Raw genomic sequence first — 21,290 nt, 5'->3', positions numbered from 1 at the left:
CGCCTTCCCCATCGGTAAATGTTCCAGGGCCACCTCCACTTCCCCCAGTGATAGTTCCATAACAAGATCTTGGGAGCCTGGGGGCGCTAGCAGGGCTATATCAGGGCAGGAATTAATATCTTGGTAGAGTGCCCCAAAGTGGGCCTCCCAAACCACGGGGGCAATGTTGGGTTCAATTGCCTTTTTAAGTTCCCCTATCCCATTATTTACAAGGGCCCAAAATTTCCGGGAATCCCTAACTTTTAGGGCATCATGAAGGTCCTGCCAGTGGTTCCAGTCCCACTCGGTCCTAGCGGTCATCATCACTGATTTATAACACTTCCTAAGGTCACGCACCTTGGCCTTATTTGTCCCCTCTTTTATAGCAGCAATGAGCTCAGATTTTGCTGCCCTACAGGAGGAGGTATACCAGGTGGGAACATAGGTCTTTTTCTTTCGGAGCGGGACCACCGGGTGGAATACCTCAGCCAGATCCCTCACTAGGTCCTGATGTATGTTACCCAGTTTCTCGTTGTATTCTGGGATTCTTGGTTCATTTAAAAGTACGTCCACCTCCATGAGCCTTGGGAGTGCCAACTCGTATAGTTTATTGATAGCCTCTTCTGAGCTCACAAGCTTTCCCCACTTAACCCGGCGCCTATTTATTGTAAGGAGCAGTTCCCCCGAGTCTTCCCCTCGGTTTACTGCGGCTGTGCCCGCTGAAGGCAGAGGGGACTGGATGTTTAATGAAAGGGCATTGTGGTCGCTGTCTGACCTATTTATTACCTTGAAGTCGAGGACTTTGGGCCAGAGAGTAATATCTACCATGATATAGTCCAACCTCGACTCATGGCCCCTTCTGTTGAAAGTACACACTGAGGGGGTATCGGATGGAGTACGACCATTGCAAGCCCTCAGTGCGTAGTTCAGGGTAAGGGACATGAGTTGTGTTGCTAGGGGGGACCAGGCTTTAGGGTGAGGGGAAGACGAGGGAGGGACCCCCCAATAGTCATCCTCGGCCGTAAGGGCACCATCCAGTAGGCCCTCCAGGGGTTCAAAGTGGCAATTGAAGTCTCCTCCAAGTACCACCTTGAAATCTCCCGGGAGTTGACCCAAGAAGGTGGACAGATCGTTTAAGGTCGGTGATTCCTTTAGCGTGGCAACTGGTCGCGAGTAGACATTAACAATAGCCCACGATGGTTTGCCAGGCCATGCGAGCCGGACACACTGAATGTCCTGCGAGAACGTATTGATCTGTTCCGCCTGGCACCCAGTGTGACTCGCAATCCAGATTGCCAAGCCACCTGACGGCCTCCCCCTCCCGCTCCATTTAGCAGGGATTTCAAATATTTCAAACCCTCTCCTAGTTTGGGTATCCCTCGCCCATGTTTCCTGAAAAAGGAAGATGTCATTGCCACCCACTAGGTGCTCCCACTCCGGTGAGCCTTCCTTGTTTGCAATTCCTGCCACGTTCCAGGAGAGAATTCTCAACCCCGGATCTGGTGGCAGGATGCCTTGGCCTCCAGTAGGGGGTTGGACCCTGACTATAAATGGATAAGTGTCTGGCGGAGCAATATCGCAAACCGCGATGGCGGATGGCCCAGCCAACTCCGCCACCGCAGGTTGCAAGATATGGACAGACCCGGTGTTAAGTGGGAGCCCCAGCTGACCCAAACTATCGTCCGTGATATCCGTACGATCTTTTGTGGTATCCTGTGGGACGTGTTCAGTTACAGGGGCTGTACTCAAACCCACCCGAGTTTGCAGCTCATCCCCCGTCTTCCCAGAGCCAAGAAAAGACTCCCCGGTTTGTGGTCAATCGACCTGATCCAAACAGGAAAATCTATTATGGTGTATAAAGTTGGCCTGGGCAGGTGGAAGGTAATGCCTTGATCTATAATGTGAGCCATCTACGGCAAAGCCTACTCTGGTCCACCCCTTCTCCCTCCCTACCACCGCATTGCTAGCAATCGGATAGAAGTATGAAAGGGGTACTAGTTCTATGTTGGACTTATCAGGTTTTGCAAGCCAATTGCAGATGTAGTTGGCAACGTGTGGGCTTTTAAAACTTACAACGATGCAGTCCCCTACCCTATTCTTTAGAGTAGGGCCGATCCATGGGATCCTCCTGACCATTAAAACCTCACCTTTCAGATTTGGGGGCAGCGGCCTATTGATACTAAGCCAACTTATAACCTTGTTACGCAGAGAGTCTTGAGGCTCCCTTGTGTCACCCATTAACTCAGGCACTCCCACCATAATTGCCGTATATGGAACTGCTTCTGGGGGCAAGTTAACCACCCTACGCCTATCACGGGGGGGAGTGATACCACCAGTAGGGCCATGGGAGGTACCCACTACCCCCCCTGATTGCGGGGCAGGAGGTGGCTTAGATCTCCTGGGGGCCGGGACAGGGGGCCTAGAAGCTGAGGGTAACAGAGGGCGCGTCTGGAAGACAGACACACCATTTGTGCTCAGCGGTACCCGATTAGAAACCTGGGATGGTGCAGAGGACTGCAGTCTATTCCCAGATTGATCCCGGGGAGCTACAGGAGCATTGGTAGCTAACACAGGGCTTTCCCTTATGTGACTGTTTTCCAGGGCCTGGAGTCTACTCTCTATGGCGTCCAGTTTGGCTGAAATGGGGGTTAACAAATTCTTAATAATGGCTGTAAGTGAATTAATAATTGTATCAGTGCTATTAGAAGTTACCCCACCAAAAATAAATGGGCCCGAGGGGGAAGGAAGGGGTGCAGGGGCTGGAGAGCCCATGTGATCCGACCTAGACCCTGATAAAATGAGCTCAGGGGAGGCCGAAATGTCTAAACTATCAGCCTGGTTTGCCTCAACTATATCAACTTTGGCCCTTTTTGCCTTCTTTGGTTCCCTGGACCTTTTCCTTTTTGGCGGTTGTTCCACTCTGGTGCCTACAGACTCTGTAAGCAGGGCAGCCTGTCCCGCTTCGTGCGAGACTATTCCCGTATTATCCGGAGTAGCAGAGTGGTCAGAGATCCCAGATGGCCGGGGAGAGTTCCTGTCCCTCTGTGATAAAGGAGTTCTTAACTGCTGGAGGACCGACTCAATAGTCTGATCAATACTGTCCAATAGTGACATATGGGTGGCGTCCAAGGGAATAGGTGTACTTGCATCTGTTGAAAAAGTATCCCCGTGGTCCAGAAACACACTTTCGGGACCCATCTTGTGGTGCGCTTCTGTAACTGAGTGGCATTTGCTAGTTAAAAGACTTGCCTTAGGGAAGAATTTTTCCAGAGTGCTTATACCTTGTTGGGCAGACTTACTCCGTGAAGTTCTAGTCGCCATTGTAGAGTAAGCGAAAGGGGCTGGAGGGCGGAAAGCGTCAGAGGGGGGGCCCGGTCCGGTCTCTGACGGCCTAAAACGGCCCGCTCTTTGCCCGGTCTTAGCCCCGGCCGTAGCCCCGCGCGCGTCCCGCGTCCGTGTTCCAGGCTCAGTTTATGTAGGGGAAGGGCTGGTGGAGGGGCGGGAAGAGGACCAGCTGCGGCCGATGATCGCCGCTCTGCACGCTGGTCCTCGCAGTCCCGCCTCAAGCCTCAGTGACAGTGTCCGCTTTCACAATCTCCGCGTTGGTGCTCCAATGCACTTTCCAGGGACCCGGTGGTCAGATGCTGCAGGTGTTTTCCGCCTGCGAGCGGCACCCGCGGAGCGGGGGCCGCGAGGCGTGGTGTAGCGCAGCGGCCGGCAACAGGGAGGAGAACACCTCTGCTATACTCCCACAGGTCAGGAGGGAACCCAGATAGCTTGGCTCCAGCAACTTTTTGTCGGGTGGAGGGGCGGGAAGAGGACCAGCTGCGGCCGATGATCGCTGCTCTGCACGCTGGTCCTCGCAGTCCCGCCTCAAGCCTCAGTGACAGTGTCCGCTTTCACAATCTCCGCGTTGGTGCTCCAATGCACTTTCCAGGGACCCGGTGGTCAGATGCTGCAGGTGTTTTCCGCCTGCGAGCAGCACCCGCGGAGCGGGGGCCGCGAGGCGTGGTGTAGCGCAGCGGCCGGCAACAGGGAGGAGAACACCTCTGCTATACTCCCACAGGTCAGGAGGGACCTATACATGTGATAGATGAAGCGGAGGGCTAGCAAGCTTCTGGAATGACTCCCAAGCATTGATTAAGACAGCAAGATTTGTGCTTGGTGGAACAGCGGCGATTGTGCTCTAGACGTTGTACCAATGAAATCACAAGGCTACAGATTTGCTGTGATTGTGCTGTGTGCCTCCCACACTGTCAAAACAGATTCAACTAGATTGTATTGACCAATTGTGCAATAGTGTCACAATAGTTCGAGTATTAGATGCCTGCTTCATGCAAATCTAATTGTCCTACACGTAAGCCTGTCCAACTTGCAGAATGTGAGGCATGAATACCCAGCATTGTGGACGTTTAGCGCCTACCTCTGCTGCAGCTTCGATGCCTTCCCTTTTGATGTCCTGGTCTTGGCGGATGTGTCCAATACATCACAGGACAAGCGGGACAACACAGGCAAAACGTACCTTAGCCCATCCAATTCCCTAAACCTGTGCATGTGTCTCACAATTTTCGAGCCCTAGTGTAATGTGCAAAATGCCATCTTTTTGATTAACAATTCAGAAAGATGCTGTGGGTTCGGTTGAGGATAGTGTAGGCAAAGCTCAGCCACGGTAACAGGAGGTTATGCGTCTATTGAGCTGCCTCTATGTTTAGTGTGCACTGTGTCTCAGACGTGTTTGTTTAGTTTCTCGGTTGCAGCTTGATCACTAACCAGATTTGTCCTCGCGTGACTAGTATGAGCCTCTGTTAGGTGGTTTACAGTCTGTTTATTACATTCGAATGCTAAAAAGCATGGACAATGGGTTTTTTTCTTTCTGTTTTTTTATTTATACGTGGATGCTTAATCTTACCATGTTCTGTGTGTGGTTTTCATTTTCATAAGTGTTGTGTTTTTCCGTGTACGATAGAGGTAATATGTTTGTTCGTTTTTGCATGACAGGGCTGCACCGGGCCGAAAGGATCTTGTTGAATAAAGTGAGTTATGCCATTATATGTTGTAGGGAAATTATAAAGGTTTTATTTTTCCAGTTGTATGTATTGTCGCACGTTTTCCTTATAAATGAATGCGTTGCACACACCCTTAAGTATTGCCTTGATTCTGCATACTGAAGAGGGTGATGTTTCCTGTGTGTTTTCTTTTTTGATTTCTTTTGCATACTTTAGAAGGTATTGGGCCCTGGTCCTGCTTACCTTGTTCACTAGTTCTTGATTGGTGTTCTTGGGTGTAACTCAGTCTGTAGAATCCCGGGTGGGGTTACTTTCAGTCTATACAATGTGCACAGTTGAAACATTTTAAAACATAAGTTGTGTATCACGTAATTGGCTGTTGTGCTGTTTTGGTTTTGACTAGGTGTTGCTGCCAGTGTGCTTAGCTTCATACTAATATATATATATACATATACATGTTTGCATATATTTATATAAGGAAATGTTTAGGTATGTATGTATACATGTCTGTATATGTATGACCCTCTCTTTTTGTAGTGTAGTACAGGGACTGTCGAGTCGTGAGGGTGACAGCTTCGGGTGCTTGGTTACGTGGCGCTAATTAGTGTTGTCTGTTCTGGTCTTTGCGTGTTCTTTGTGATGTGGTGCTTCTGCGTCCTTTCTCGATTATTGCATGAGTCACTGTAGATGCTCGGTGTATCTGGGGGCTGGACGAGAGCACATCTTGCGCCTGGTGAGGAGTTTTGTGTACTTATTTTACCTTGCACAGGTAACTACAATAACCCTTTCTGTGCGTGAACTGCCTGGCTCCAGTTTTATTCGTGCAGATCCTCGTCCTTGCAGTGCTATACAAAGGTTTCTATTTACACTTGGGTGGGCAGTATGGTCCACACCCCCACTGATATCTCACAACCATATGTTGAATAGTCCTATTGTACACAAATGCTTTACATTTTCCATATATGTCCGTTCCAGTTGATCCGAACTCTTACGATTTTTTTAATGCATTTTCATAGGTCTCCAAGCATTCCTAGATCCTGCTCTTCAAAATGAATAAAGATGCGCAAATGAGAGCAGCTATTAATCAGAAGCTTATAGAGACCGGGGAACGAGAAAGGTAATTATTCAAAATAAATGGGGCTGAAGTGTCTCCATTAATTCTCAAGCGGTATTGTCTGTAGGGTAAAACGTGTCGCAGTTTGAGGAGCTTGCTAACTTAGCATTCTTTTAAAACTGTATTTAAAGTGCTTAAAATTGAGGTCGTAAATATCTCTCTGATTTTACAGGCTTAAAGAGTTGCTGCGAGCCAAGTTAATAGAGTGCGGCTGGAAAGACCAATTAAAGGCACACTGCAAAGGTACATTTTCGCCCCGTCACCCCACCCCTTTTTCTCATACTACTTTATTAGTCCTCATCAGCATAAACCGGATTATAAATCTATAAGGGATAGAGGTTCCGTGTAAAATTATTTTAAGATGTAGTCCCAGGTACATTTGGCATGTTCTGTTGCTATAATTAATTGCTATTGCTATCAGCGTTGCCGCCGAAAGGATCCCAATAGACTGTCATGTTTACAAACTACCTATTGCTAGTGCTTAACTTAGTTTAGCATTGTACTATTAAAAAGTCGAGGATTGTCTTTTTGGTGCTCTTGGGCATAAATTGAAAAGGAAAAAATATTGAAATTGAACCTTGGGAGAGTTCCGCTTAAATAACCATTTGTTGCACACAAAGCTCAGCAGCTTACTGGTAACACAGGAGCAGGTCAAATCCCTCACAACATTACTAAACTAGTTAGTACTGAAATTCTTTCTCTAAACATCATGATCGGAAAACAGAATATAAATAAATATGCCATGTCAAATACAGGGGCTTACAGTCAGCCCTCTTCAATCAACCCTTGGTCGTTTTCTTATTTTTAGCAGTTATATGTAAGATCAGTATACTGACTCTCTGAAACGAAAAGGCATAGATAAAAACTAGTCACAATGGATGTATTTATGATGTCGTTAAAGAGGTGTGTCTCGATTTTAGTTGCCTGGCCTAAAAAGGATCTCCAAATCGTACTCACTCTGTTTTTCAAGTAAAGTGTGTGGATCACTAGATTCTTTCTGCTTATTAGAGATCAGGACCAACCTGAAATATGTAATATTTGTATTGGGTATGTTAAGTCATGTATGCTGTTATGAAGGAGCAGCTTCCCTCTATAGTCAGCCGTGGGTACTAGGTGCAGATCTATTTGAGTTAAAGCAGACTAGTGCATGTAGACCAGGTTTTAGCAGGGCTAAGCAGATCTTTGTCAGGTCATTATGTAGAGTACCTCCTTATTATGTTTTTTTTTCACTCTTGTTTTTATGTCTTTCAGATAAATACAAGTTTGAAGGTTTTATTTTGTGTTTGATTTTGCCAAGTGGAGTTTGTTTTTAAAAAATAAATTAATTGCAGTGTGGCCACTTTGTGCCTTCAGAGGAGGTCCAATGGCGTTGGCTCCTCTAAAGGCACGTAGATTTACATCAGGCAAACCGAGAGCTCTAAATTTGGCAGGTAGCTATATACCTGTGGTGGGAGCCATGACATATGCTTTCCTGGTGGGATGCTGTTCGACACAAAATAAGGTCATTTGTATACTGACCAAATGACCCTAGAGTGTAATAAACTAGTGAAGAAACGATGGGTATTCATGATTCTACGGTTAACTATTAATCAACTTGATAATATGGCTCCCTTACTATTTTTACAATACTGGACAAAGTTATACACTGTTAGCTTGCTGAGCTTTGGTGATCTTTGTATAGTACATTAAAGCATCCTTTGGTGAGTTGTCCAGTTATGTGGTTCTTATGTTAATGATGTATGTATTTTTCGTTGTAGATGTGATCAAAGAAAAGGGATTAGAAAAAGTTACTGTTGATGATTTAGTTGCAGAAATCACTCCAAAAGGCAGAGGTGAGAAATTTTGTTTTCTGTGGTGTTTGATTTTTTTGGTTAGAAAAATCAAAAAATCTGGCCTTTTTATTTTCATGATTTTTCCATTTTATGCGCGTAAGCAATTCTATTGAAGTTTAACCTAACAAAACCAGGCCAAAGAAGGTATACTGCCAGGCTGTTGAGCTTTAAATATTGTCATGCTGAAATATTGTGCCCAGAAAATCAATATATGTTTTAAGGGTACTTAGATACGCTTTTAAGAAAAGTAAAACAATACTTACCTTTATTGTATTGTGGTAGTCGATAATAATGTCAATATTTTTGTGCCCGATATTCAAACATACTACCCCATAGCGCCCATTTTTTTAGAAATTAATAAAGATACTTCTGTTGAATGCACTCATCAGAAAGTTTTATAGTATAGAGAGTAAATGGGTCCTTGATTCTAGACCACCCATCAGAAACAACCCTAGGCCAATTGTTGCACAAAGCTGAAACAAAAGGCATTGTGAGTTCCACAAGGGAGAACACGGATGCAATTGTGAATAATCTCTGCATGACTTTTTTTCTCGGACTTGAATTTTGCTAAGGTGCTCAAGGCAATATGCTGAGCCAAAGACTGTTTTGTTTGTTGTTTGAAAGGAAGAACTGCTATGATTGAAATATATGTTGAAGGAACTACTGAATGAAATATGCCTTTTACAGTAATGCAGTACATGTGCACAACAATTTATATGAAAACAAAGTTAACGATACACCAAGAAAAGTAACCAGCTCACCTAGTTCTTGTCATTAGGTGCAGTCTTCTAGGGTTACCAGTAATGTGATATAAGACCTCAACATTTATTCCCCATGCTGTACTTGTCTCACTCTGGCACTTTGAAATGGACATTATTAGAAACAGAAGGAATAGTTTGCTATGTAACTTCATTGGTGTTTTTGTCATTGATCACTTGGTGCCATAGATGTGGAATGGACTAGATCTAGCAGGACAGGATACAGCCTTGATTGGGAAATGCTCAGAGTACACAGACGTGGATTCCTGAACTTTACACACTCATCTATTATCCTAGACAAGACAAGTAGCTTGTTGGTGAGCGTGGCATATTGGTAGATTTTTATGTTGTACAGAGTCCCAGTATTGGCTTCCTTGTGTTCTTCTGATTGTGGTTTCATACATGGTAAGCCGTGCCAGCTGTGGTTCAGCTGCATATCAGATTAACTCTTTAAACTGCCCCTCCGGTATCCCATAAGTCATCATCTAAATCGGCTGCTGCAATTGACAAACTGATTGTCATTTATGGCTTAGTACATGTCTTGAAGTACGAAACAGTAAGTAATCTGTGCTCTCTTTGCACGTACATCCATGACTCTTTCCTGACACTATGTCCCCAAAAATAGAGGTTTATTTTGTTGTATGAAACATCAATACCCCTTCTCATCCCAGTTTTGAGGTAGCTTTCATTCTACCCTATGGACTTCATCTAGATATACGCTCTGCTGGCCATTGTGGTTTTCATGTCTTCATGATGATGCAAAACTAATTTGATATTCAATGAAATGCCAGCATCATCTATCTACCCATGGCAACAGGTGTCCAGCTTATCACTGTGGTATCTTAAAATATCTCTTGGGAGGCCAAGAGAAGTTAGGGAAGACACTCAAATGATTAGTATTTAGTTTGGAAGAGACCAAGGAGAGGAGCCCACTGGGAAAGAATGTATTTCAAATGGACAGTTTTCATGTAAGAATTTATCATCCGATTGTTTCTTACATTATGTTACCTGGGGTTGCTTATTATGGTAAACTGGGGAAAGTGCTGTCTTAGCTAATTGAAACAGATGACCCACGTACTGACACTGGTATTCCAATGTTAGGATACTGTTATTCCAGAAGCTTTGCAAAGTTCTTATGGTTCTACCAGAAAAGCGAAGTGCACATTGATAACGTGGAAACATACCTAAAAATAATTTGAATGAATTTGCCCGGAAGTTGAAAAAACTAAACTTGTAAGGCAAGAGAGGGAATGGAGACAGGGTAAGAGTTATCCTACGGTCGAGAGGATAGCATTTTATCAGTAGGTTACAGTTTTGCTGCAAGTACCATATACCAAAAGTACTCCATGAATTAGAAGAGGTGTTGACGTGTAACATTCTAGCACTGTTAAAAATAGGGTTCTCTTGTTGGTATTGGTATACCCCCTTTCCAAGTAGGGACCCTTCCTTCTAGTCAGGATGAAAGTGCACCCCTAAGTTTGCCTGTGCTCACCCTCTAGTAGATTGGCACAGAGCAGTCAGGCTATCATACAAAGGCAACGTGTAAAGCATGTGTATATAACCAACAGTAGTGCAGGTAAAACGCCACAAATGGACACCCTACCAGTTTAGAAAGATATGTATCTTTATCTGAATCAAACAAGACCTTAACAAAAAAAATCCAAAATACATAATGCAAAATATCACTTGTAAAAGGTTTCTTGTCAAAATAAAGCTCTCAGAAGACAATAGCTCCAGCTGGGGCTATCTGGACATCGCGACAGGTACAAATCCAAAGTACTGTGCCAACGGCGAGGTGCGCAGGCTGGCCACGGAGTCACATGGGTCCCTAGAGAAACAGTACCTTTTGTGATGATCATACTGCTTCGGGGAGGTGAGGCAGTACCTGAGCTGGGCAGCGTTGGTTCCTTACTGCCACAAGGGAGGCAAGTATTCGGTCGTTTACTGCCACAGGGGAGATGAGGCGTCAGTTCCTTATTGCTATGCCAGGAAGGTGAGGCGTTGGTTCCTTACTGCCACAGGGGAGGTGAGGTGTCAGTTTTTTACTGCTGCAGGGGAGGTAATGCGGTGCGTCGGTTACTTACGATGGTGCAGCATCAGGCGGTCACCCGTGTCAGTTATCGACTCCGCGATGGTGGTGTGCTGCGTATTTTGTCCTAGAGGCCAGCTAGCTCACTGTGCCAACACTAGCAACCCCTAAACCAAACAAGGAACATGTGGTTTCTGGCAACTACTGAACATGACAACCCTGACCCCTCCGGGATCGTGGTAAATGTCCAGAACCTTTCGCTCAGTCACTCGTGCTCTTTGCTCTCAGAGAAATATACAGAGAATACACAGTGGGAAGTTTTCAATATATGTATTGAACCAAAGTTATTCTTGTATAAAATACATGTGTTGCGGTAATCAGTAGACAGAAGCAGGAGTAAGAGATTACAAGCACCAAAAGAGTGAATAGTAGATACAGTCCTACCATGGTGCTAAGACAGTTTATATACGCAGGCATATAACGTAATCATATGTACTCCTACTATGCAACTCTACTCTTTGTGTACCTTGATTGTGGTAGGTGTAGAGCCAAAAAGCCCAAAATTCCCCCTAGGGACGATCCAACCCCATTACCTGGCGGGAGATAGTGTAGGACCCCTTCCTGGTCACAAACTGGACACCCCTCACGGAAATGTCAGACCGCTGCATCTTGAAGTTTCAGCATGCAGGGACCATCGGTGTCAGCTGAAGTGTCTCCCCTGCCCATCACCTGGGTTGCTTAATATTTTATTAAAAAGCATCCTTGCCATGTTCATATAGATTAGCAATGTTATGGATAGGCAGATAACCCTGTCGCCCTGTGGATGAAGATAGGCTGACATTTGTACATCGTGCATAAAAGTCCTTGTACTCTGTGTTCGAGGCATTGTGATAATGTTATTTGAAGCCAGATGTGAAATCTGAATTTTCAAACGCATAGTTTAAAAAACACCTTCACTAAAAGGTATATTATTAAATTATGAGTTCAGAGAGCCTAAACTCCAAATCTCCCAATTGAAAGTTACACTTGTAAAATGTTACAAGGCAGCTCCAATGTTAGCTTATGGGAGAGCTAGTCCTTGGAATAGTGAAAAATTTAATTAGCAGTATATCACTCTCAGGAGATGTAAAAAGCACCAGCACACTCCTACTTTTCACATACACTGTTCCGTGCCCTTGGGGGTACCTGGGGTATACGTTAGGGGTGTCTTGCATGTATAGAAAGGGAAGGTTAGGGCCTGACAAGGGGCACTTCGCAGGTCAACATGGCCGTTTAAAACTGCACTCACAAACACTGCAATGGCAGGCCTGAGACGAGTTTACAGAGCTACTCAGGTGGGTGGCACAACAAGTGCTGCAGGCCCACTAGTAGCATTTGATTTACAGGCCTTGGGCACACCTAGTGCAGTTTATTAGGGACTTGCCAGTAAATCAAATATGCCAATAATGAAGAACACATCAGAATTGCAATTAACACAGGGAGAACTTCACGTTGGCACTGATCAGTAGTGATAAAGTGCCCAGACCACCTACACCAGGAAAACAAAGTACAGCACACAACAAAAATATAGTAGGCAGAGGCAAAAAGTCTGGGGAATCCACACCAAGGATGCCTGGTCTATAAAGCGCCTACCATGAGGGAAGCAAGAATATTAGCTCTCCAAGCGTAACAAAAACCTTTGCAAATATGGGTTTTACCAGCATACTAATGCATCCTGGCCAAGTCCATTTTATGTGTTTAATGTCCGCGACTGGTGAGTGGATGATGAAGCACTGTTTGCATCTTTTTTTTAATTCTATAGCCAAGTCGATAGTGTACTAGAAAATCTCTGTCATTTAAAAGCCAGAACACTCTACCTGCGAAAACTAGGATGCATTCAAGCAGGGGACCAACTGCAGCTTTGGAATTGAAAAATAATCCTTTCTCTCACATTTGTAAGATTGAGGGCTAGCAGTAAAATTAGACTTTACTGTTTAAAGTCAGATTCAATATCACCCCTATGTGGGTCAGGTGCGTGTTTGATTGATTCATTTCTCCTCTCTGGTGGTTACAATCCCGCTGATGTTACCACCTCTTCAAGTTGGGGATGTGCTCGCTTTACTCTTCAGTGATTTGGACTATTAATTAAGATCCCATGATGGAGGAGAGAAAAACATTCCTTATTTGTTATCCTAGTTTTCTTCAGGAGAATCTTCATAGAAGTCCTAAATAACTGTCCCTTCTCCTCAACAGTTGTACAAGGGTGTTCATTCAAATCAAAACTAGATCCCAAGTTACTTTCAGAACATTCTCATGTAAGTGTCAGTACAGGACATCCTCTTATTCTGGAGTGGCTTGCTACCCCAAAGGCGCATTGGGAAATATCCACTTTATACGTTGCTTCCTTTCTAGCTCCATTTACCACATTTGTTTTATTTTCCTTTCAAAATGGTTGTCGAAAAATCATTTTTAATTGTGAATTCTTTTCTTTTTACATGGAAAATAAATGACAGGCTGTCAATGTAGCTGGCCGATAGTTTTTTTTTTAATGGGGGAATTAATTTGTAATTATCAAAATGTTTGAGATGGAGCAGGTTGGTGGGGACTATTAGATGTTTAAAGTTTTTATATATGCCCTCTGTGGGGATTAGTGGTAAGTAACCTTTATTTCTTGAAGCCATGATGCATGAGCTAAAGGGGATTTTTACTTAAAAGATCTCTGGACTAACTTTCTGTTCTTGTACGCTTCCTTTTCAGCTCTTGTTCCAGACAGTGTTAAAAAAGAACTTTTACAAAGGATAAGAACTTTCCTTGCTCAACACGCTAGTCTTTGATATTGGATTATCTTTTATACACCACATAATTTTATTTTTGTGCTCGTAATAATTACCCTTCACCGAAGGATATAAATCTTGTTTGAATTTTTTTTGTATCAATTGCAATGTAAATTCCATTGCAGTGAACACTGTTAATTATCATATTTGTGCCATTTTAATAACATTTGTATTTTTGTGCCATTTTCTTCATACTGAATGAAGGGTGGAGCTCGACTTTGTTTCAGATGTGTGTACTTTGAGAATACTTGACGAAATATCAACAGAAACCTCACAATAAATATGTACGTACAAACGTAAAATTGCTTTCTTATTTTAGCCTTTACTCAGTGGTAATTTGTTATTCATAGATGGGTTTCATTGTGCAACTTGAACAAATAAGTGTAACCTATTTTTGACATCACTGCAATTAATTGGATAAGTATGCCCCAGCGCAATATAAAACTCAGTTGGCCCAGTGCGTGCAAGCCAGCAGTGACTTTATTCTCGTTAGATCTGACCTAAAGAAGCTTTATCTGTCTTGCCAGGCGCATGTTTCCACAAAATATAATGCAAAAAATGCATAGATAAACAGGGGTTCCCAATCAACATTTTCACCATTGTTCTGTTGGCTGGCCAAATGATACCCCCTCCCTCCCCAGCAGAATGTAAAGAACAGCACTCCAACACTTGGATGCTTTCACTTTGAATGACTGCATTTTTCCCTCTTAAACATGAATTGTTAGACCCTTGCACTTCCCAATGTATGATAAAAAGTATCAATTGAATTGATAGTCCCTGTGTATATTATGGTTACATCAACAGTTTTGAGAACTCTCAAGCCATTTACTGTAAATTACAATATCTGTTACTCACTGTAAAATTGCTTTGGTATATTTATTTATCATACTGAACACGAGCACAAGTCATTATATTTGCTAGAGTGTAAATGCAGATTTTTAGGCTTAAGCTACAATATCTACAGGTTTGTGATGGACACTTCGGCCACAGAGACAGCACTCTAGTAACCTCTTGTGGAACTATATCTACCCTGTTGGAGTGTTATACCAGCACTGTCAGTATGCAGAAATCAGTCCTCTGAACGGAAAGACCGAGCTTGCACCCACCAAAATATAAGTAGCCAAAATAAGCTATCTACATTTTCTTGTTCTTACCACTGATTAAAAGTTCCTTTAAGTAGCAGGGTGTGATCACAAAGCTTTTTGTGTTTTTTAACTCCGGAAATGTATTGAAATCTGTAATTTTGATTCCTTATTATCAACCAGTTTTGGGAAATAAGTAATCATATGGCAAGCAAGCACAAATGATTCAAATGGCAAAAGTGTCTATGCACATTTATATACTAGAGCCACATCCCCCTCAGCTTGGTGAAGGTCATTTGAAGTAGTTGCTTCTAACTTATGCTTGACCTCTATTAGCAAGTGAAACTGCATGAAAATATTTCAATGCTTTTGCAGTTGACTTGTGAGGAATTCCTAGTAGCCTCTGGTGGAACTACATCCAGATGTAAGGATTTCAATACTTTTGCGTCTGACTTGTTAGGGACACCCAGTAATGATCAGCGGAACTGTGGCTTCATGTACAAATATTTAGGCTTTTGCGTTTGGCTTCAATGGGGTACCTAGTAACAACTTGTGGAACTGCAGCTTCATAAAAGACTTTCAAAGCTTTTGCAGTTGACTTTCAAAGCTTTTGCAGTTGACTTTTAAGGGTCACTGGGTGACGACTGGTGAAAAAACGACTGGTGGAACTGCACCTTCACAAAAGAATATCCACACATTTGACTTGAGGGACACCTAGTAACAACTAGTGTATCTGCCGCTTCTTGTAAGAATTTAATTACTATTACATTTGACTTGATAAGGCTTTGTCGATCTGGAGCTCTGCAAATTTGTTTTGAAGATTTATCATTTGACTAGATGGGGGCAGCCAGCAAAGCATCGAGGAATTGCAGGTTTGAAAAAAAAAAAAAAATATATATATATATATATATATATATATATATATATATATATATATATATATATATATATATATATATATATATATATATATATATATATTCACTGAAAAAACCATAGGTTATATACCATATATAGTTAGGAATTAGCATTTACAAAACCTTATTTTACTCACACAAAACCATTGAAATTCCATATATAGTTAGTTGCACTAACTATATATCGCGCACCCGCAATCCACTGCTGATGATGTCACATATTACATCATTCATGACATGGTCAGTGACATCACTGATGACATCACTGATGACATCTCAAATGACATCACTGATGACATCTCATTTGACATTTACTGATCACATCACTGATGACATCATTCATGTGATGATACGATGAACCTCTTCAGACTCTAATATAACCTTAGATACACTCAGTGTAAACAGACACTCACAGACTGTCACTCATCCATGGAGTTACTCACACACCTAGTCAGTCTTGCAAAGAATCAATCACACCTCCATTTCCTCAACTATATAGTTATACACACCTTACTTATTGAAACATGTAATAACACATATTTACTCTGTTATACAATCCCTGATACAAGTTCACAATAATCCATACAGCCACTCACACATTCACTGGCTCTTATGCACAGTTATTTATATATGTCAACTATCACATGTACTGTGTTTTACATATGTACTTACTTTGACATGTAGCACTGAGATATCCATTCACTCACCAATACACTCATGCACACAGTCAACCGCCCATACAGCTGTTTCCACATGCACTTTTGAACCCATACATGTAGTGAATCAACTGCTCACACATCTATGCACAGAGTCATACACCTCCCAGACACCCACACACACACTCAGTCTCCCATACAAATACTTGGCCAACCAATCAATAACCCATATAGTTAGTCATATAGCTAATGATCAACACATGCATCAGAATACAGAACAACAGACACAATGATGCACAATTTAAAACAGTTTAGTCACTAACCCATGCACTCAGTGAGACACATTTAATCACTCACTTATACAGTCAGTCATGCACCTACTAAATCCTTCATCCAGACACTTATACATCCACTCATTCTTCAATATGTAAGACATATTTTAACTTTACAGAAACATACAGTCACTGGATGTTGTCATCAGTGATGTCATCAGTGATGTCATTTGAGATGTCATCAGTGATGTCACTGACCATGTCATGAATGATGTAATATGTGACATCATCAGCAGTGGATTGCGGGTGCGCGATATATAGTTAGTGCAACTAACTATATATGGAATTTCAATGGTTTTGTGTGAGTAAAATAAGGTTTTGTAAATGCTAATTCCTAACTATATATGGTCTATAACCTATGGTTTTTTCAGTGAATTTTCAAGGTTTTGTAAATGCTAATTCCTAACTATATATGGTCTATAACCTATGGTTTTTTCAGTGAATTTCATTGGTTTTTTAACAGCTAATATCTGTAGCTGTAAAATGTATTTTTCTTTAAATCCAAAAATATATTTGATATGTTTATGAATAATTTTTTTTTCTTCGTTCCCGCTTCGCGAATCGGGAAGCTTCCTGTTAGCTGACCTTGATGCCGCGAAATAGACCGCGAGCCGGTAAACGTTTCTTTACCGCAACTGCCGCGTTAGAAAACAACATCGTGACGCCTCCCGTCCGCATGACGTTTCGCGTTGTCGCGTGATACGTCATATGACGTGCTACGTTAGCGAACTGGTACGCGAAGCGAGTCGCAAAGCGCAGGTTTCTGGAAGCAAACCGGGAGGCCCTGCAAAGCGCTTAACGTAAACACAGCAGGTCATGTGACTTGGTAATAACACTTTTCATTGGTTCATTTCACTTTTGGTTTCCTAATGATGTAAGACTAGGTCATATAATCTAAAATGAACACTTTTCATTGGTTGAGAACTCTTGTTTTTCCCAAATGATGAAAATCCCTCCTTCTTTCCTCACTCTGACTTTCATCATTGTGAGAGAAAGACCCTTTGTGATCACTGAGCAATGGCTTCTTTAGTAGCTTCAGCTGGTGCTTCCCCACCACCTCCACCACATCCAAGGAAGAGTGGACCACCTGCTCAAGTTATAATTCAACAAGAAGAGGAAGAAGAGGAACAGGACGACGAGCACGAAGAGAGGCAGTTTTTGCCTGAGCAGCCCAGGACGTCTCACCGGAAAGAAAACTTCATTTGGCAATTTTTTTAAATTCCCAAAGGTCAGAAAAAAGTAAATGCAAGATACGTAACTTGCCTTATATGTCAAGATAGACTGTCCAGAGGAACCGAGAAAAAATACAGTTTCGGAAACTACACAATGCATCGCCATATGACTAGGTGGCATCCTAACAACTACAGTGCTGCACAGTTTCGGAACGACCTAGATAATCTCCCTATTATGGCCAGAAGATCTGTTGTACCGGAAGTAACGGGACCAGAGGGCAGGGAGATGGTGCCAAATATACAAATGAAATTTGGTGAAGTAAAACACATCTGCGTATTTTGCGATGGATTCATTTGCTACGGAGAAAGAAGCATCACTCTGATCAACAGAGCTATGGACTATCATATGCAAGTTTGTACGAAACGCCCAAAATAATAAATACTTTTTTTTTGTTTTGTTGCTCCTGTTGAGCCCTTTACAATGAATCGTTTTCATTGCCCCCTCCAAGAAAAACCCAAAAAAATATAAAACTGTTCAGAAAATTTCAAAAAAAGTAAAAAAATATTCCGAAAAATAATAAAGAAAATATAAGACAACAAAAACTATAAAAAAAAAGTTCTTTTCAGAACTACCTCCCCGTTATTAAAAAATTGGTACAATATTTGGAACTGTGCCAACCTCTATTTCTCTTAGTTCGCTTCCCAGTTCGCTCGCCGGTACGCGAACCGGAAGCGAACCAAAAACAGTAAGTATAAGGGAAGGAAACAGACACTTATGTTAAAAGAAAGACCGCTATAGGGGAGTAAACTAGAGATACTATTACCCGTAATCCACTGCTGATGATGTCACATATTACATCATTCATGACATGCTCAGTGACATCATCAGCAGAGGATTGCGGGTTTTTTGGCAACGTGCCTTATCCACGGTTTAATAACGCTGCCTTTTGCTTTATATAAGTTTTCAAATTGTATGAAATATATACCAATAGGTCGTTATGAACCTTTAGGTAGTGCTTTTCTTCATGAGGTCTGGTCGCTTCCATACACATACATATGTTTCAAAGATGATCAAGAAGTTTATCTGAATGGAGAGGAATGCACTGAGACGCCAGATCATTCACTAATGTGTAGGCACATACAGTTACACGGTTCATGCAACAAACACCGACCAAATATGGCTTGCGTGTTGCAAGGCACGCCAGTTCCTGCTATCATCCCCACGTTCAAGTTGTTGGAAAATGGTAGTTATTTGATGCTCAATAATGAAGATTGTTCTGGGTTAATTAAAAGTATTCCTTTTATCGTAACAGTAAGTGAACGGGTTATTTGCTGCAGAAATGTTCTATTTCCTCCCACACATGAACATAGGGAGTTTTCAATCTCGCCACAAATACCAACCTTGGGAGCAGATTTCAACGGCATGGCAAGAATAAGAGCTCTTTTGTCTCAGAGAGAGGTGGCCTTGAGTTCGGCCCGTGAAACTTTCGTGCTTCACATAGCGAACACCCGTACAGAGGTGCAGACCCTTTTCAATTCAGATTTGCCTTTCCATTTCAGCAAGATGGTTCGGACTATCTCTAACGCATCCTCCACAAAGGCCCTGGCGCACTTTTTTAAAGTTGTTACCAGTGGTCTCGTGACTTCATTTGAGAAAATCTTTGGAGTCATCCCTGCTTTCTTTCATTGTATTTTTTCCACTCTGCTTCGTGGATTGCCATTTTTACTTGCATTACCAGCGGACGCTCTTGTGCTTTTTTACATTTTTAAATATGGATGTCCCTCCTATGCAACCTCCCGCCCTGCAGCTGCTGACACTGTTCCGCAATCGCATGCTAGAATATTATGGCACAATGCTGTTGGCGATATTAAGCACGGCATATGGATTATCTTTTCGATTCTCCTACTTCACCTGTGTCCAGCCTGTATTTCACTGCCTGACCTGTGATTTCGATTGGGCCATTGATTTGTGTCTCTGCGGACCGGTTTCTCCTGACGTCGACTTTAATCAGCTGATGACTCCTATCATTACTCACGAGTTGGTTTGTCCTGGCGAAAGGATTATGGCTGTGGCATTGATGCATGGACTAATTGGTCCCTGGAATTTACTGGCGGCAACACAGTCTTTCTTGGAACAGAGCTTTCTTGAAAACCCACCGAGCTGTCCTCTGATGGTGATAGAGGATCCGGTGCTGGGAGAGCACGTATGTTCTTTTCCGCTTTTAAATTGGATGGCTGAACTGTTTTCGGATGAAGACGGTGACTTCCTATTGGAGGCTGTTGCAGCTTATTTTGCATACACAGTTATGTCATAGACCTTTTTCATGTTTGATATGCTGAGTACTAGCATTTCATTGACAATTCATTGACTTATTTGTCAAGTTTTTATTATTTACCTTGCCTATTGGCTTAAGACTCGATAAAGTACTTGGCTGTTTTATTTTTCTTTAGCATTAAATTTTCCTAGTTTTTAATGCTTTACCTTGCGGACCGTCCACATATAAACTTGCAATCTGCTCTCATGAGATGGCACTTCTATTAACTTATTCAGTTCGTTTCCGGATCATGGGGAGGTGTCATCTAGGTCCTGGATATCTTTACACCGTGTTAAGTTAGCATGGGCTCATTACCGGTTTAAACGCCATTTTTCCTTTTTTGCAACTTCTGCACACGACACTTAGTTGTTGCTTTAGCTTTCAACCTAGTAGTTCATCGTGGTTTACATGAGAATAATATGTTATTGGTCTACTATCTGCTTTGCTTGTTAAACTATATCTGTACAGCGAGTGCTAAAGTTTCAAGAACAACACGATACAGAATTGTTATGAGGTCTGATCTCCACGACTTCATACTCATAACATAAGTGCAACTTCTGCCAATTCTGGGCATGAGGCGGGTTTTATATTGCTTTGCCGAACACACATACACAACACTTGATGCGGTTCACATGAAGAGAGAGCTGGTGTATGCTGATGTGATTCCTTCAAATCTAAGACACTAAAGTATGGGCACGCCCTAAACCAACACAAAGAGACCTTCTTAGCAAATAATATAATATGTGTATTAGGGAGGGTGAGATATAAGCAGCCGCGGGCCGTGGAGGGAGTTACGGTGAGGCAGGGAGGCGGGGAGAGGGAGAAGCAGGGTGGAGCCCTCTCCACCCTGCCCCTCCCCCTGACCCTCCCCGCCCCACCGTAACTCCCTCCACGGCCCGCGGCTGCTTATAAGTGTTGCTAACTCTTATTCATTTACAGCATGTTAACATACTGTCACCATTCGCTTTTTATGTACTAGTAACTATGCTGGTAATTTTGCTACTGATAATATGTGTACTTGTATTATCTAAGATACTACGCCTGAGAAGACGGCATTAGTAAATAAACATTTCAAATACACATGTGTTCTTCTTAACTCCATGTTCTGGTTTCTAAGAAATATATAACGACCGAGTGTTCATGAGTTCCACGTATCCTGAGGTACTATAAGTTCATATTCTGGATTGTCTAAACATTGAGAGTTTGTTATATCCAATGTGACACGGTACCTAGCTTGCTAAGGGGTTTTTGATTACTAAGGTGAGTTTTGGGACACCCTAATTCG

At 42.5% G+C, this 21,290-nt stretch overlaps 1 protein-coding gene across 1 annotated transcript in view; it reads left to right on the top strand.

Moving 5' to 3' along the window:
• Positions 1-14,710, top strand: part of ENY2 (ENY2 transcription and export complex 2 subunit) — a 32,381-nt gene extending 17,671 nt beyond the window's left edge. Inside the window, exons 2-5 of the mRNA XM_078686878.1 lie at positions 6,002-6,102; positions 6,272-6,342; positions 7,857-7,931; positions 13,455-14,710. Of these exons, the coding sequence (XP_078543004.1) occupies positions 6,035-6,102; positions 6,272-6,342; positions 7,857-7,931; positions 13,455-13,531 (291 nt within the window). The 5' untranslated portion in view covers positions 6,002-6,034 and the 3' untranslated portion in view covers positions 13,532-14,710. The remainder of the gene's footprint in view (positions 1-6,001; positions 6,103-6,271; positions 6,343-7,856; positions 7,932-13,454) is intronic.
• The last annotated feature ends 6,580 nt before the right edge of the window (positions 14,711-21,290 follow it).

Source organism: Lissotriton helveticus, chromosome 4_1 (assembly GCF_964261635.1).
Source record: "Lissotriton helveticus chromosome 4_1, aLisHel1.1, whole genome shotgun sequence".
Classification (NCBI taxonomy): Eukaryota; Metazoa; Chordata; class Amphibia; order Caudata; family Salamandridae; genus Lissotriton; species Lissotriton helveticus.
This window is presented reverse-complemented; position numbering and strand designations above follow the sequence as displayed.